At 48.6% G+C, this 15,184-nt stretch overlaps 1 protein-coding gene across 9 annotated transcripts in view; it reads left to right on the plus strand.

Annotated features, from left to right (window-relative positions):
* Positions 1 to 15,184, plus strand: part of WASHC5 (WASH complex subunit 5) — a 169,393-nt gene that overhangs the window by 146,644 nt on the left and 7,565 nt on the right. For all 9 annotated transcript variants that reach the window (XM_033932989.1, XM_033932997.1, XM_033932998.1 and 6 more), the window contains one exon: positions 3,339 to 3,492. In XM_033932989.1, the coding sequence (XP_033788880.1) occupies positions 3,339 to 3,492 (154 nt within the window). The remainder of the gene's footprint in view (positions 1 to 3,338; positions 3,493 to 15,184) is intronic.

Raw genomic sequence — 15,184 nt, forward strand, 5'->3', positions numbered from 1 at the left:
GATATTCTAACCATTTGGCCAAGTTCAGGATCCCTGGAAGCAGCTTGGTATGATAGTCAGTTAATGAATCTTTTTTGAGTACAAATATTACGAATTACGAGCATAATCCGTTCCAGGAGCATGCTCGTAATCCAAAATGCTCGTTTATCAAAGCGAGTTTCCCCATAGAAAATAATGGAAACTCGCTTTGATACGTTCCCACCACCCCCCATAACCGGCATCGCTCCCCCCTGCTCGCAAAGGCCCCCTCGCTCCAACCGGCATCCCCCCCCATGCGAACTAGCCCCCCCCCGCTCGAACAACTTAAACTTACCCCCTCCCCCCACCCCACCCCCGTCTAGTGCAGGCACAGATCGTGTGGCTAGAAGATCTTCCGGCTTCTGCCTGCCTGCCTTGAGCATGCTCAAGGCAGGCAGGCAGAAGCTGGAAGATCTTCTAGGCACACGATCTGTGACTGCGCTAGACGGGGGGGTAAGTTTAAGTTGTTCGGGCGGGGGTGCCGGTTCGCACAGAGGGGGGGTGCCGGTTGGAGCGAGGGGGCCTTTGCGAGCGGAGGGGAGCGATGCCGGTTATCGGGGGGGTTGCTCGCAAATCAAGTCAACACTCGGTTTGCGAGTCAAAAGTTTACTGAGTGTTTTGCTCGTCTTGCAAAACACTCGCAAACTGGGTTACTCGCAAACCGAGGTATGACTGTAATTTCTTAACCCAAGCGTTAGAGGAATTCTATAGAGACCATTTAAGGTGTGAGGTTAGTGTACTCAATGGCTTTGCTCTATACCAGTGATGGCTAACCTTTTTGAGCCCGAGTGCCCAAACTGCCGCACAAAACCAAAGAATTTCCTCAAAGTGCCAGCACGTCAATTAAACCTTAATAACAAGATTTTAGTATCTAAAAACTCTTTATAAAGTTGCCTGAACTATGTAACATCATTTTTAAAGGTTGGAATCTTTGTATTGTCAGAGAATCAATTTGATTCACAATCCTTTGGTTTTCATTTCAATTTATTGGCAATTTATAATGTTTTAATGATTTCATTCATGGGCCGAATATACACATACTTTTCTCTGTCGCCGCACTCTTTGACCAAAAGATTTGTAAGCCTGCAACCACGTCAAGGTAGACTCTTTCAGCAGCTCCCCTCCCTCCCCCTTACCTTTGTGGCCAAGTCAAAATGATCTACCAACAATAAAATTTTAAAAACACAAAGCACGCTGTACGCAGAGAAAATGTTAATTATCATTTATATTCCGCGGGTTTTCAAAGAGGTCAAGGCAGATGACTTTATGCAATGTCACCTCAGTAACAACTATACAAAAATAGACAAATATTCCCCCTCCCTTTTTACTAAACCGCGATAGCGGTTTTTAGCGCAGGGACCTGCGCTGAATGCCCCACGCTGCTCTTGAAGCTCATAGGCTCCCTGCGCTAAAAAACGCTATTGCGGTTTAGTAAAAGGGGGCCATAGTGCAAAATATAGACAGCATATATAAATTCTCAAAACGGACACATTTTGATCACTAAATTGAAAATAAAATCATTTTCCTACCTTTGGTAATTTCATCAGTCTCTGGTTGCACTTTATTCTTCTGACTGTGCATCCAATATTTCTTCCCTTTTTTCAGCCTCCTGTATGCTTCCTCTCCTCCAGACCTCATTCCCTCCCCAAACTTTTTCTTTGTTTCACCCTGCCCCCTTCTTTCTTTTTCTCTCTCTCCATACCCCCTTTCATTCTGTATGTCTGTCTTTCTCTCTCTCTCCGTGCCCCATTTTTCTTTGTTTCACCCAGCCCTCTTTCTTTCTTTTTTTTCTGGCTCCCTGTCCCCCCCCCCCTTTCTTTCTTTCTGCTTGCCCTCCCCTAAGCCACCACCATTGGGAAAATGCTGCCACCGCCACTGGGGAATAGGCTGCCACTGCCGCTATCGGGAACAGGCCGGCGCCGAGTTCGCCCTGCTTCTCTTCCCCGCGGGGCCGACCAACTCTCGCCACTCGACGTCAATTCTAACATCGGAGAGGACGTTCTGGACCATCCAGGCAGCGATTGGCTGGCCCAGAACGTCCTCTCCGACATCAGAATTGACGCGGGTGGCGAGAGTTGGTCGGCCCCACAGGGAAAAGCAGGGAGAACTTGACACCGGCCTGTTCCCAATGGCGGCGGCGGTGGCACTCAAGTGGCTAAAGAGACGCAGTTTGCCAGCCTAGGGAGAACACTGGAGGGTGGCCAGCTGTGCACCACCCTTGGGACGTAAAACCAGGGCAGACCGCCCCCACCTCCACCTTGGTATGCCACTGTCTGTACCTCACTCCCTCCCTATAACCAAAAATTCTCCTTTCTTCTATTCCCCGTGTACACAACCATCTCTTTCCCTCCCTTCCTCTCTCCCAAGTCCTTGCCTTCTGTGTCCAAAAACACATTCCCTCCCCATCTCCGCATCTCTTTCCCTCCCTTCCTCTCTCCCAAGTCCATGCCTTCTGTGTCCAAAAACACATTCCCTCCCCCACCTCAGCATCTCTTTCCCTCCCTTCCTCTCTCCCAAGTCCATGCCTTCTGTGTCCAAAAACCCATTCCCTCCCCCACCTCAGCATCTATTTCCCTCCCTTCCTCTCTCCCAAGTCCATGCCTTCTGTGTCCAAAAACCCATTCCCTCCCCCACCTCAGCATCTCTTTCCCTCCTTTCCTCTCTCCCAAGTTCATGCCTTCTGTGTGCAAAAACCCATTCCCTCCCCCCCCTCAGCATCTCTTTCCCTCCCTTCCTTTCTCCCAAGTTCATGCCTTGTGTCCAAAACGCACTCCCTCCCCCTTTTGTGTTCCCCGTTTGTCTCCCAGCCCATCTTAGCAAATTTCTCAGCAAAATGTAGCTCGAGCCGCGTAGGCTTGTCTTCTATTTCCTGCCTGTCCCGCCGCGCACACATAGCCGATCGGAAATCTTCCCCGACTTTAGCGCTGACGTCCGAGGGCGGGCTTTGCTTAAGCCCTCCCTCCGACGTCAGCGCTGATGTCGGGGAAGATTTCCGATCGGCTGTGTGAGCGCAGGGCAGGCGGAGTAGAAGACGAGCCTCGCGGCTCAAGTTATATTTAACCCCGCGGGTCCACCATCGTCCCCGTTCAGCTCTCTCTCCTGTGCACCCCCTGGTAGTACTGCCCTGATGGCGGCCCTGCGCGTGCCAGCTGCAAGGCCTTCGCGTGCCGCAGTTGGCACGCGTGCCATAGGTTCACCATCGCTGCTCTATACTATATGTTCAGAATGGGATAATGTTGTTTTAGTAGTGATGTATATGTTTTGAATGTTGACCCCACTAGGCTTTGTTCAGTTTGACAGTTCTTCTGCTTGTTTCCTAGGCATGTTATGTAGAAAACCAGCAGACCCTATTGACTGGCCTCCATTAGTACTGGGTCTCCTCACTCTGCTGAAGCAGTTCCACTCACGCTACACAAAACAGTTCCTGGCCCTGATTGGTCAGTTTATTCGCTCCACAATGGAGCAGTGTACAAGGTATGGTACATTATTAAATAATTTTGAGGGATTGCATGATTCTGTAGTTCTATTGGCCCATCCCAGAGCCATCCACCTCTTTGACATCAGTTTAAATTTGGCTCTTAGGGGGATAGAGACTTCAAAATTTGACCTACACAAAATGAACTGGTGGTTTTGCTTTATTTCTGGAGGTCACAATGAAAGCATTCCAAATCTGACAGTTCTGATGCATAACCTATCATTGCCATTGCCGTGACAGTTTTCAGTGAGGGGCCAAAAATGGCAGCTCTCTCAACAACTTTTCTTTGACCTTAAATGTATTTAAATTATATATTAATTATTTATTAGTTATTAATCACCTCTGTCACAAAAAATTGAAGTAATAAACAAAAAAAATAAAACAAAATATAGAATGTGAGATCCGGAACCCGCCAAGACTCCCGGAGACGCCAGGGAGACTGCTTCTGCCATGCTGGGTGTGTCTCAGCATATTTACTGCTATTACTGTCTTGAGCTCATAATTACTGGAGGTTCCTGAAGAAGGATATGTATCCGAAACTGAAGTTCAGTTGAACCATTCATTTTCTGAGGTTTTTTTCTACTTTCAAGTAGCGCACCATCTTCGCTCATTTGGGCTTTTGGCCCTGGCATCTCTGGGACTTTTGGAGGGTTCCGGATCGCTCATTGAGATGAGTAGTCCTATTTTATTTTATTTTTCAGGGCTGTGCAGTATTTTTGTCTTACAAACTGTGTAAGCATAGCACCATTAATGTACACATTTGTTATTCTTTTAGTGTTATTGCACTTTATTTTTCACTGAATTTGTATCACACATAGAAAGATTCTAGTTTGGTATGGTGGGCTGGGCTGTAGCTCGTACACAGGTTGAAGTATTGAATGTTAATTCGTTCATCTGACTTTTCAATCCACACTGAGGTTTTCTCACTAAAATTTAATTAAGGTTTAATCTCATCTTAATTTCCCGTGGCTGCGCTCCACAGTTTGTCAGACATTGACATTATAGAACTTTTTTTGGCTTCAGTTTATGCTGTTGTTCTAAAAAAACTTGGGTTTTGTTAACCTTGATAGTATCGTTAGTGCCAACATGGATTTTGGCACAAGGTAGACAGCACACCTCTCGTGACATCATGTCTGGTCTGCAGATGGATGCTTCTGTACCCCTCAGAAGGGAATCGCCAACTACCTTACACCTCCTAGTGGTCACTGATTCAGTAATTTTGGGGATTAGCTCTGGTCCTTCCTCTTATTGGAATGCTCTTTATCTCTTCCACTTCCAGGACAGCATACCGGTTCTTCAGTTCAAAGGGTTGGGGGAGGGGGAGTCATAGTACCAATCTTGCAGTGTTCCATAATCTGAGTCTAGCTGTCTTCCCTCCCCACCGCTGGAAATCTTTGACACCTCATGAACTATTTCATTGATATACCTCTCATTCTCACCGATACTTCTCAGTCTTGCCACCTCCTCTCTCAGTTCCTTTACTTCCTTCATGAGAGATTCAAGCTGAAGACAGCTTGCGCATGAAACCACTCCCTCTGGGTAACATTTTCTGTCTGCACAGAGACAGAAGTAACTTGAGCAGCAGCTTTGGTGATATGACATTTCCCAGCCATACTGTGGTGCAGAAGTACATAAGAATAGCCTTACTGGGTCAGAGCAATGGTTCATCAAGCCCAGTAGCCTGTTTTCACAGTGGCCAATCCAGGTCACTAGTACCTGGCTAAAACCCAAGGAGTAGCAATATTCCATGCTACCGATCCAGGCCAAGCAATGGCTTCTCCCATGTCTTTCTCAATAACAGACTATGGACTTTTCCTCCAGGAACTTGTCCAAACCTTTCCTAAAATCAGCTACGCTATCTGCTCTTACCACAACTTGAAAAATTTTTTTCCTTCTATTGTTTTTAAAAGTATTTCCCTGTAACTTCATCGAGTGCTCCCTAGTACTTACACCTGGAAGAATAAAGAAAGGACAGAAAAATCCTACCAAAGTAATGCCCTGTTCCTGGTTGGCTGAAGAGCCTATAAATCCAAAAGCTATGTTTTGGGGTGGGCGAGAGGGAGTTAAATTATCACCAGAGCCTTTCCTCAACAAATGATATTATGCCCTGAAATGCAACCTAAAACCCTAATCTAGACTAAAACACTGTTTTGTATTGAACCCTAACAGACTCAAGGCTATGGGGAGGCTGGGTGGGCCGAGGCAGACAGTAATTCACAGGTTGCTGTGAAAACTGTCTTTAGTGCTGATCCTCTACAACCTCTCTCTTAGAATCAGGCTTACTGAGGGTTAGACACTAGGCCAACATTCCTCCCCTCAAGGGTCATCTATGGAGTCTGATCTCTTAAGAAAGTCCTCAGAGTTCAGTCTCAGAAAAGATATAGTGGCAATAGAAAAGGTTCAAAGAAGAGCAACCAAGATGATGAAGGTGATGGAACTCTTCTTGTATAAGGAAAGACTAAAGAGGTTAGGGCTGTTCACCTTGGAAAAGAGATGGCTGAGGGGAGATATGATTGAAGTCTACAAAATCCTGGGGTTACAAGCAGTGTTCCCTCTAAGCGGGCGGGTGTTGTGAGCAAACTTTTTTCACTGTGAGCTAAAAATATCGGGCGCCAGCAAGTTATGAGCCAAATAAATATGTTGCTTTCTACCACAGAACTTCCTTACGTTTGTATGGAATCTATCCCCTTTCAACTTTAGAGAGTGCCCTCTCGTTCTCCCTGCCTTAGCTACTAAGTCTATTCCCTTCAGTACCTTGAATGTTTCTATCATGTCCCCTCTCAATCTCCTCTGCTCAAGGGAGAAGAGGCCCAGTTTCTCTAATCTTTCGCTGTACGGCAACTCCTCCAGCCCCTTAACCATTTTAGTTGCTCTTCTCTGGATCCTTTCGAGTAGTACCGTGTCCTTCTTAAAGTACCAGTGCTGGACGCAGTACTCCAGGTGAGGGCGTACCATGGCCCGGTACAGCAGCATGATAACCTTCTCTGTCTCTTCAGTCCAGCATCTGCCCCTTCCATTCACTGTCTTTCCCTGCCATCTCTCCTCCTGCCCCCCCCCCCACCCCCCAATTTGGTCTAGCATCCATCATCTTCCTTCTGTTCCCCTCATGGTCTGGCATCTCTATCCTTCCCTCCCCCCTGTGGTTTTTAGCATATCTCTCTTCTCATTTCCTCCACTCAGATCTGATCATTCTCTGCTCTCTCTTCCCTTTTCTTCTCTGGTCTTCCTTCTCTATTTTCTGCCTCCATCTAAATTAAATTCTTTCTTACTATTTAGTCCCGTTTCCCTCTTTTCACTGTGTCTACACACAGCTTGTCACCCCTTTCCCTCACCCCTCCATTATCTTACTATTTTCTTCCCCCTTTATTTATCTCCTCCTTCCATCCAGTATGTGTTCTTTCCCCACTTCCATTCAGCATCTGCTCTCCCTTCTCAACTGACATCCATCTGCCTTCTGCTCTCTCTCCCTTCTTCTCACTTCCATCATCTGTCCCCTTCTCTCTCTCTCTCATCTCCTCCATTCCATCATCTGCCCCTTCTCTCTCTCTCTCTCTCTCTCCCCCCCCCAACTTCCATCATCTGCCCCCCTTCCCCTCACCTTTGTGGGTCACTTTCTTTCCCCTGAGGGTGGCTCATGTCACAGGGGAAGCTTTGGCCGAGCAGAACTGCTTGATTGACAGTGGAACTTACTTGATTGATGTCGATGCTGGGGCCCGTTGCCGTTTGAAGGAAAAAAAAAAAAGGTGGAAAAAAGGAACCTGTAAAGGCGAGAGGAAGGGAAACCTCCAGGACAGCTGCTTTTTGCCCTCCTTCAGCGGCCCAAGAGTTCAGACCAGCAGCGGCAGCTCTGTATGCTTTTAACTTCGGCACAGAGCTGCCCCTAATCAATAGTTTAGCGCGGTTTCATGAGGCAGCCTCGGGGCCTTTGATAGCCGGCCCGCTTCGATGATGCGATGTGGGCCGGCTTAGCAAAGGCCCCGAGGCTGCCTTATGAAACCGCGCTAAACTATTGATTAGGGGCAGCTCTGTGCCGAAGTTAAAAGCATACACAGCTGCCGCTGCTGGTCTGGAGGTGCGGAGACAAGGCAGGAGGCAAACGCGGTGGAAGGCAGGAGTCCCGGCGAAGGCAGGAGTCCCGGCACAGCGACTGCAACAGGAAGTTGCAAGTCAGCTGACGCCGGCCTTTCGTTGCGGCGGGGACCGAATCCTTCGCGGACCGGCAAGATTTTGTTTGCGGACCGGCGGTTGAAGAACTGTGCTCTACACTGTGTGCGCTGTGACGAGAAACTTGTGCGCTGCGAGGTAATATTTTGTGCGCCAGCGCACCCCAGCGCAGCTTAGCGGGAACACTGGTAACTTACAAGTGGATCAATTTTTTTACTGCATCAAGATCTGAAAAGACTAGGGGGGCACTCGATGAAGAGGAAAATACTTTTAAAACCAATACAGGAGGAAATAGTTTTTCACTCAGAGAATAGTTAAGCTCTGGAACGTTTTGCCAGAGGATGTGTTAAGAGCGGTTTTGTAACTGGTTTTAAAATAGGTTTGGACAAGTTCCTGTAAGAAAATTCCATAGTCTGGTGTTGAGAAAGACAAGGGAGAAGCACTGCTTGCCTTGGATCAGTGGCATGGAGTGCAGCTACTATTTGGGTTTTTGCCAGGCATTTGTTACTTTGATTGGCCTCCATGAAGACAGGATACTGGGCTAGATAGACCATTGGTCTGACCCAGTAAGGCTATTCTTATATTCTGTATCGCTTGATAGACCGGTATAGTTCCTTTATGGATGGGTAATATGCCTCACTGCTACCAGCAAGTGGAGACTGAGATCAAAACTTGTACAGTCAAACCTCGGTTTGCGAGTGTTTTGCAAGACGAGCAAAACATTCTCGCAAATCTTGTCTCGCAAACCGAGAACCGGCATCGCTCCCCCATGCAAACCGGCACCCTCCGCCCGAACAGCTTCAAACTTACCCCCCTTCTGGCACCGGCACGCAGCCCACAGGACGTGCCAGTGCCGCTGAAAAAAGTTCTGCTGCTTGCTGGGCTTTGAGCATCTGCGCATGCTCAAGGCCTTCCAGTTCTCCCTCTCTCCGAGATTCTCTGAGATCTCCGAGAATCTCGGAGAGAGGGAGAACTGGCTTTTTATTACTTACGTCTTCGGCACTACATTGCTTCCCTCCCCTTATGGTACCGGAACAGGACCCTGGGGGGAGGGAGCAAGCGACGCTGAGCTTTACTTCAGGAGGTTCTGCAGAGCTGCAGTATTAGGCCCTGCCCGGGAAGCCTTCATCGCGGCAGCTAAAGAGGTGCTCTCCCGGTCCCAGCACTGTACTGTACTGTAACTATAAACAGCACTGCCGCGCTCTGAAAAGTAAAGTTTGACGGCTAAAAGGGAAGTGTCAATTGTCAAAGTGATGAAGCTTGTTGAAGTTGTTCGGGCAGGGGGTGCCGGTTCGCGTGGGGGGCGGGGGCCTTCGTGAGTGGGGGGGAGCGATGATGGCTCTCGGGGGGTGGAGCAGGGCCGCTGGCCTCGGGGGGTAGGGGTGGGGGTGGGTGAGAACCTATCAAGCGAGTTTCCCTTAGTTCCTATGGGGAAACTCGCTTTGATATACGAGTACTTTGGTTTACGAGCATGCTTCTGGAACAAATTATGCTCGTAAACCAAGGTTCCACTGTATATCCCTTTGAACATACACATCCAGGGTGGGTGGAGAAATACTTTTTATTTGAGTGCAATTGTTGGATATGTAGAAGGGGGGATGATATATGTATTTGTCATGAAATATAAGTTGATAGAATTTAAGTGCTGTTAAAGTGTAAAATGTCTGTAAAATATGTTAAACTAAACTAAACTAAACCTTAGGTTTGTATACCGCATCATCTCCGCAAGCGCAGAGCTCGGCACGGTTTACAGAGGTTAGGAGGAAAAGGAAACTACAAAGATGGATATGGGAGAGGGAATAAGAAGATAGGGAGGGAACAGGGTACTAGAGAACGAGGGGTGATTATATTTTTGAAAAGAGCCAAGTTTTCAGATGTTTACGGAAGGATTGGAAGGAGCTAACATTTCTGAGCGGGGATGGGAGGTTGTTCCAGAGTTCTGTGGTTCTAAAAGGGAGGGATGTTCCAAGTTTTCCCGCGCGGGATATACCTTTTGTAGATGGGAAAGATAGTTTCAGTTTTTGGGAGGATCTAGAGGAGAGTGGGTTAGAGGAATTCCAAAGGAGTGGGATAACGGGGGGTAGGATGCCATGTAGAATCTTGAAGGATAAGCAGGCACATTTGTAGAGGACTCTGGAGTATACTGGGAGCCAGTGAAGCTTGGAGAGGAGAGGGGAGACGTGATCAAACTTGCCCTTTGTGAAAATAAGCTTGGCCGCGGCGTTCTGAATTAGTTGAAGTCTGTGGAGGTTTTTCTTAGTTTGGCATATATAGAGGGAGTTGCAGTAGTCCAGTCTGGAGAGGATGGTGGATTGAACGAGGATGGCGAAATGAGAATGGTGAAAGTAGGATCTTACTTTCCTCAACATATGGAGGCTAAAGAAGCATTTTTTTACCAGGGAGTTGAGGTGATCACTGAAGGAGAGGGAGGAGTCTAGGATGAAGCCTAGGACTTTGCTTGAAAACTCGAGCTGGAGAGTGGGGCCGGAAGGTAGTGGAATGGAGGAGGGTAAATGGTCTGAAATAGGGCCGAGCCAAAGTAGTTTTGTTTTGGACTCATTTAGTTTCATTTGTACAGATTGGGCCCAGGATTGGAGGTTCGTGATACATGAGGATATGTTTTCAGTGAGGTTAGAGAGGTTCGAGTCGGTCTCAAGGAGGATGAGGATGTCGTCAGCGTAGGAGTAGAGAGTTTCTAGGGGGGATAGATGAAGTAGTTTCAGAGAGGACATGTAGATGTTGAAAAGGATAGGGGAGAGGGGGGAGCCTTGCGGGACTCCACATTTCGGCTTCCAGGGGGGGGATGAGGTACCGTTTGTGTTTACGGTGTAGGAGCGGAAGCGTAGGAATTTCGAGAACCAGTCTAGGACAGTGGAGCTTATGCCTATTTCGGAGAGTTGGAAGATTAGGATGTCGTGGTGAACGACATCGAAGGCTGCGGAGAGGTCGAATTGAAGAAGAACAGCAGATTTGTTACGCGATTGGAGTTGTTGCACTTTAGAGATTAGTGAGGCCAGGAGGGATTCGGTGCTGAAGTTGGGTCTGAAGCCGAATTGGTGGGGTAGGAGGATAGAGAATCTTTCTATGTTGCACTTATTTTTAGCTTTAAAATGAATAAAGATTTTTTTTTTACTTGTATATCATCCCCTCTTGCTACTCCAGTTTTCCTCAGTCTCTGGTAGAAGGTGGTAAGGCTTTTCAGCTCCCCTCTTAGCACTGTTGGAACTTTGTTTTTGGACTCCTGGTTCCCTTTTTTCTGCCGGATAGAGCTTGGGCGGGTTCTGTTTGGGGATCCGTCCAACCTCGGGGGTGTTAAACTCGGCGGGTCTCATGCTGGGTTCCTCCCCTCACCTCCCCATATTTTTGTAGTGGGCCTCAGCAGGCAGCCTGGCCCCCTGGTTGGTCAGCCCTCCAGCTTTGAGAGCGTGAAGTCTGTTTTGACTAAGTAAAAAGAAATTAAAAAATCCTGAAGTGGTCTAAAGGGCTCATTTCCCTTTAAAACTGCTTTTTTTCTGTGTTTTTCTCTACTTACCGGCACTTTCTTAACAGCTAGGGGGTTTTCAGCACAATGAGCTCTTTTAAAGGGAAAAAGTGCTCCAGGCGTGAGGTACGCGTGGCCAGCCTGTGCAAGCGTTGTACAGGCCAGAACGGAGGGGAAGCCTCATCGGCAGCGGATGCCAGCGACCAGGGCACCCCGCCGCATTTGCCTCGCAGTTTGGCTTCGGATCGTGGGGAAGCCCGTGCTTCCCCCAATGCCCACACGGGGGGTTCCCCAGCCGCCAACGATCAGGAAGAAAAGGATTCCCTTCTCACCAGTTCGGCTAGGGATTCCCTTTTCACGTCGGTCGGTTCCTCGGCCTCTGCTTCAGGAAAGTCCCAAGCTTTTCAGATGCGACAGGCCGCAGGAGCTCCGATTTTGGCGGTCTCAGGGCCAGTTTTGGCGTGAATCTCCTCCTTCATTTCAGTTCCCTCAGGTGACCGTCCCCCTGTTCTGGAAATACAGGGGCACGGTATGATAGGGTCCCCTGATGGGACAGGGAGTCCCTTGGGGCCGCAATGGGGCTTTCCCCCTTAATTTATGTTAGCACTTTGTAAAACTTATGTGCTGGCGGTAGGAATTTCCGTGTCCACTCTGGGGGGAGGGTTTACCTTAACGTCTTCCCTGGTGCGGCCTTACACAGCGGCGGTTTTGCCCTCCTCTACTCCTCTCTCATCCAAACACCCGAGGGTCTCTTGGGATGAGGATTTTTTCCCAGAGTAGCACAAGGTGTTGGATGAGGACCTGAACCCTTGAGGAGAATTCCAGGATCCTCTTGGGGGGCTGGATTCCACCGGCGAGGGGTTCGAGCACCCCCCAGCTGGCGAAGATGTATCTGTAGTGCGCATTTTTCAGCAGGATGAGCTCCATTAGTTAATCCTTCAGTTCTGCTCAGTTTTGCACTTTGAGGACCCTGTGTTGGAGCCCCTTTTTGCTTTGCGTGCTCCATGACCCACCTGTATCCCATTCCGGAAGGGGATAGGGATAATCTGAAGTCGCATGTAGTGGATGCGGTGGTCTCGGCCATCTCTAAGTGGCATACCGTGCCTGTTGAGGGCAGTGCAGCCTTGAAGGACCCAGAGGAGCCTAAGTTGGAGACCCTCCTTAAACAGAGTTTTGATGTGACAGCTATGTATGGCGGGCTGGTGGCTCGGGCATGTTTTCGTTGTTCCCAGCATGTACTTGATGATAAATCTGAGAACTGGGACTTGCTAAAACAAGAAGTTGCCAAAATTGAATTGGGTGCCTCTTATCTCTCGGATATCATGTATGACCTCTTGTGAGCTTCTGCCAAGTCTCTGGCCTTAAGAGTGGCAGCATGCCGTACCTTCTGGCTTCGCGCTTGGTCAGCGGATTCAGCGTCCAAACCTAAATTGACAAAGTTTCCTTTTAAAGGATTTTTCTTGTTTGGTGAGGACCTGGACAAGTTGGTTCAGACTTTCATTGATTCTAAAGTGCCTCGATTGCCTGAGGATAGGCCTAGGCCACTGGCTCGAGATGGTGCTGCTCATGGGCGTGGGCATGATTTCCGGCGTTTCCACTCTGGTCAAGGGGCTGCTTCTTTTCAGTCTCCTGGGCTCTTAAGAGGCAGGTTCTTCCAGCGCATGCAGTCCTTTCGTGGGACCCGTCGGATGCAGGTAGCGCCCCTACCGGGTCCCCTGCCACCCGTCCTACACAATGACTCCTTGCAGGCGTCCGTATTGCTTCCGGTGGGCGCCCAGTTAAGAGACTTTTATCCACAGTGAGCAGACATCACGTCAGATCAGTGGGTTCTGGAAGTGATCCGGGACAGCTATGCTCAGGAGATCGCCCAGTCCTTGCCAGACCATTTTCTCGCTTCTCCCTCACAGGTGGCGTGGAAACAGAAGGCCTTTCACCAGACCCTTAAAAGATTGTTGGATCTTCACGCAATAGTTCCAGTTCCCCCGCTGGAGTGGGGCACAGGTTGGTACTCAATTTACTTTGTGGTGCCAAAAAATGAAGGGACCATTCGATCCATCCTGGATTTGAAGGGGGTCAACACGTGCCTTCCTTCCGCATAGAAACTTTGCGGTCTGTGACTCTGGCGGTTCAGCCTGGGGAGTTTCTGACCTCTCTAGATCTGTCCGAGGCCTACTTACACATTCCTATTCAGGCCTCCCATCATCGCTTCCTGTGCTTTGCGATCTTGGGGCAACACTATTAGTTCTGTGCACTTCTCTTTGGCCTGGCCACAGCTCCGCAGACGTTCACCATGGTGATGGTGGTTGTCATGGTGGCGTTGCGCGAAGAGGGCATTCTTGTTCAACCTTATCTGGACGATTGGTTGATTCGAGCCAAGTCGTTCCAGGAGAACACTCAAGTCATGGCTATGATGATGGAGTTTCTGCAGTCACTGGGATGGATAGTCAATCTTGCAAGGAGCCGGTTGTCTCCATCTCAGCACCTGGAATATCTTGGGATCCTGTTTGACACCTCCTTGGGGAAGATCTTCCTTCCGGAAGCCCGGGTGAACAAATTGCAATCTCAAATTTGCCTGCTTATGGCGTCCCGGTGTCCACAGGCGCAGGATTTCCTCCAAGTCTTGGGGTCGATGGCGGCCTCCCTCGATGTTTGAGGTGGTCAAGGGTCCACATGCATCCTCTTCAGTATGCTCTTTGGAGGTGGTCGCCTCAGAAACACAGTCTGGATCACCCTGTTCCGCTTCCGGGCCTAGCTCATTGTAGTCTTCGCTGGTGGCTTCAGACCCCCCATCTTGTTCAAGGGGCGAGTCTGGATCAGCCGCAGTGGACAGTGCTGCTCACGGATACCAGTCTTCTCACTTGGGGGGCTCAGTGTCTAGGTCACTCAGCTCAGGGCACATGGTCTATGGAGGCTTCTTGGTCGATCAGTGTTTTGGAGACCAGAGCCACCCATCTGGCATTGATAGCCTTCTAGTCCTTTCTGATGGGCAAGTCAGTAAGGGTTCTGTCGGACAGTGCCACCGTGGTGGCCTATGTCAATCATCAGGAGCACTTTGGTGGCGCGGGAGGCAACTCTGCTCATGGTCTGGGCAGAGTCGCATCTTCAAGAGATCTCAGCATCCCACAGAGCTGGAGTGGAGAATGTTCAGGTGGACTTCCTGAGTCATCAAATGCTAGATCCCGTAGAGTGGTATCTAAGCCCCGTGGCCTTTCAGTTGATAGTGCAGTCTTGGGGTCAGCCCCTCATGGACCTGATGGCCACAAGTGTCAACGCCAAAATGCCCTGCTTCTTCAGTCGTTGCAGAGATGGTCAGGCCGAGGGCCTGGATGCTCTGGTTCAACCATGGCCAACGGAGGGGCTGTTATATGTGTTCCCTCCATGGCCTTTATTGGGCAGAGTTCTTCTCCACATAATTTCCCATCTCCCTCCCTCCCACCCTGGATGTGTAAGGAGGACAGATAAAAAGAAAAGGTACATGACAACTATTGTGACTCAAATGATGTCAATGGGCTCCACACTCTTTCAAATGCACTACTATATCCTAAAATTTCAGCATTCATTCTTTCATATTTGTAATTAGAACATAAGTTTGCTCACCAGAAAGTATAATTAAGTCAATCATAACTCTTCCAGTTGCGTGTTATCATCTGGATGACTGTTCCCATCATTACTAAGAAAAACCGGCTTTTATAGTGATCTAAAGAAGGTTTAACATGTAATAGAGTACCACAGATTATGGCTTCATAAGTCAGTGGTATCGCTAACCCAAGTAGTATACTAATTTGGCCCCATATCAACTTCCAAAAATTAAGTATCAATGGATAATAGAATATCAGATGATCCAAAGTTCCTATATTAATATGACAATGCCAGCATCTATTAGATTTAGAACTGTCTAACTTTTACAAATGAACTGGGATCCAAAAATTCCTGATGTAATTCATTCTTGCGACCAAGTTGCTCAGACCTCCCATGCAACCCTCTGTTCCTTCTTGGGATCTGAATCTGGTTCTGTCAATTCTAGTGCACCCTCCATTTCAACCGTT

The sequence above is a fragment of the Geotrypetes seraphini genome, chromosome 2 (assembly GCF_902459505.1).
Source record: "Geotrypetes seraphini chromosome 2, aGeoSer1.1, whole genome shotgun sequence".
NCBI classification, from domain to species: domain Eukaryota; kingdom Metazoa; phylum Chordata; class Amphibia; order Gymnophiona; family Dermophiidae; genus Geotrypetes; species Geotrypetes seraphini.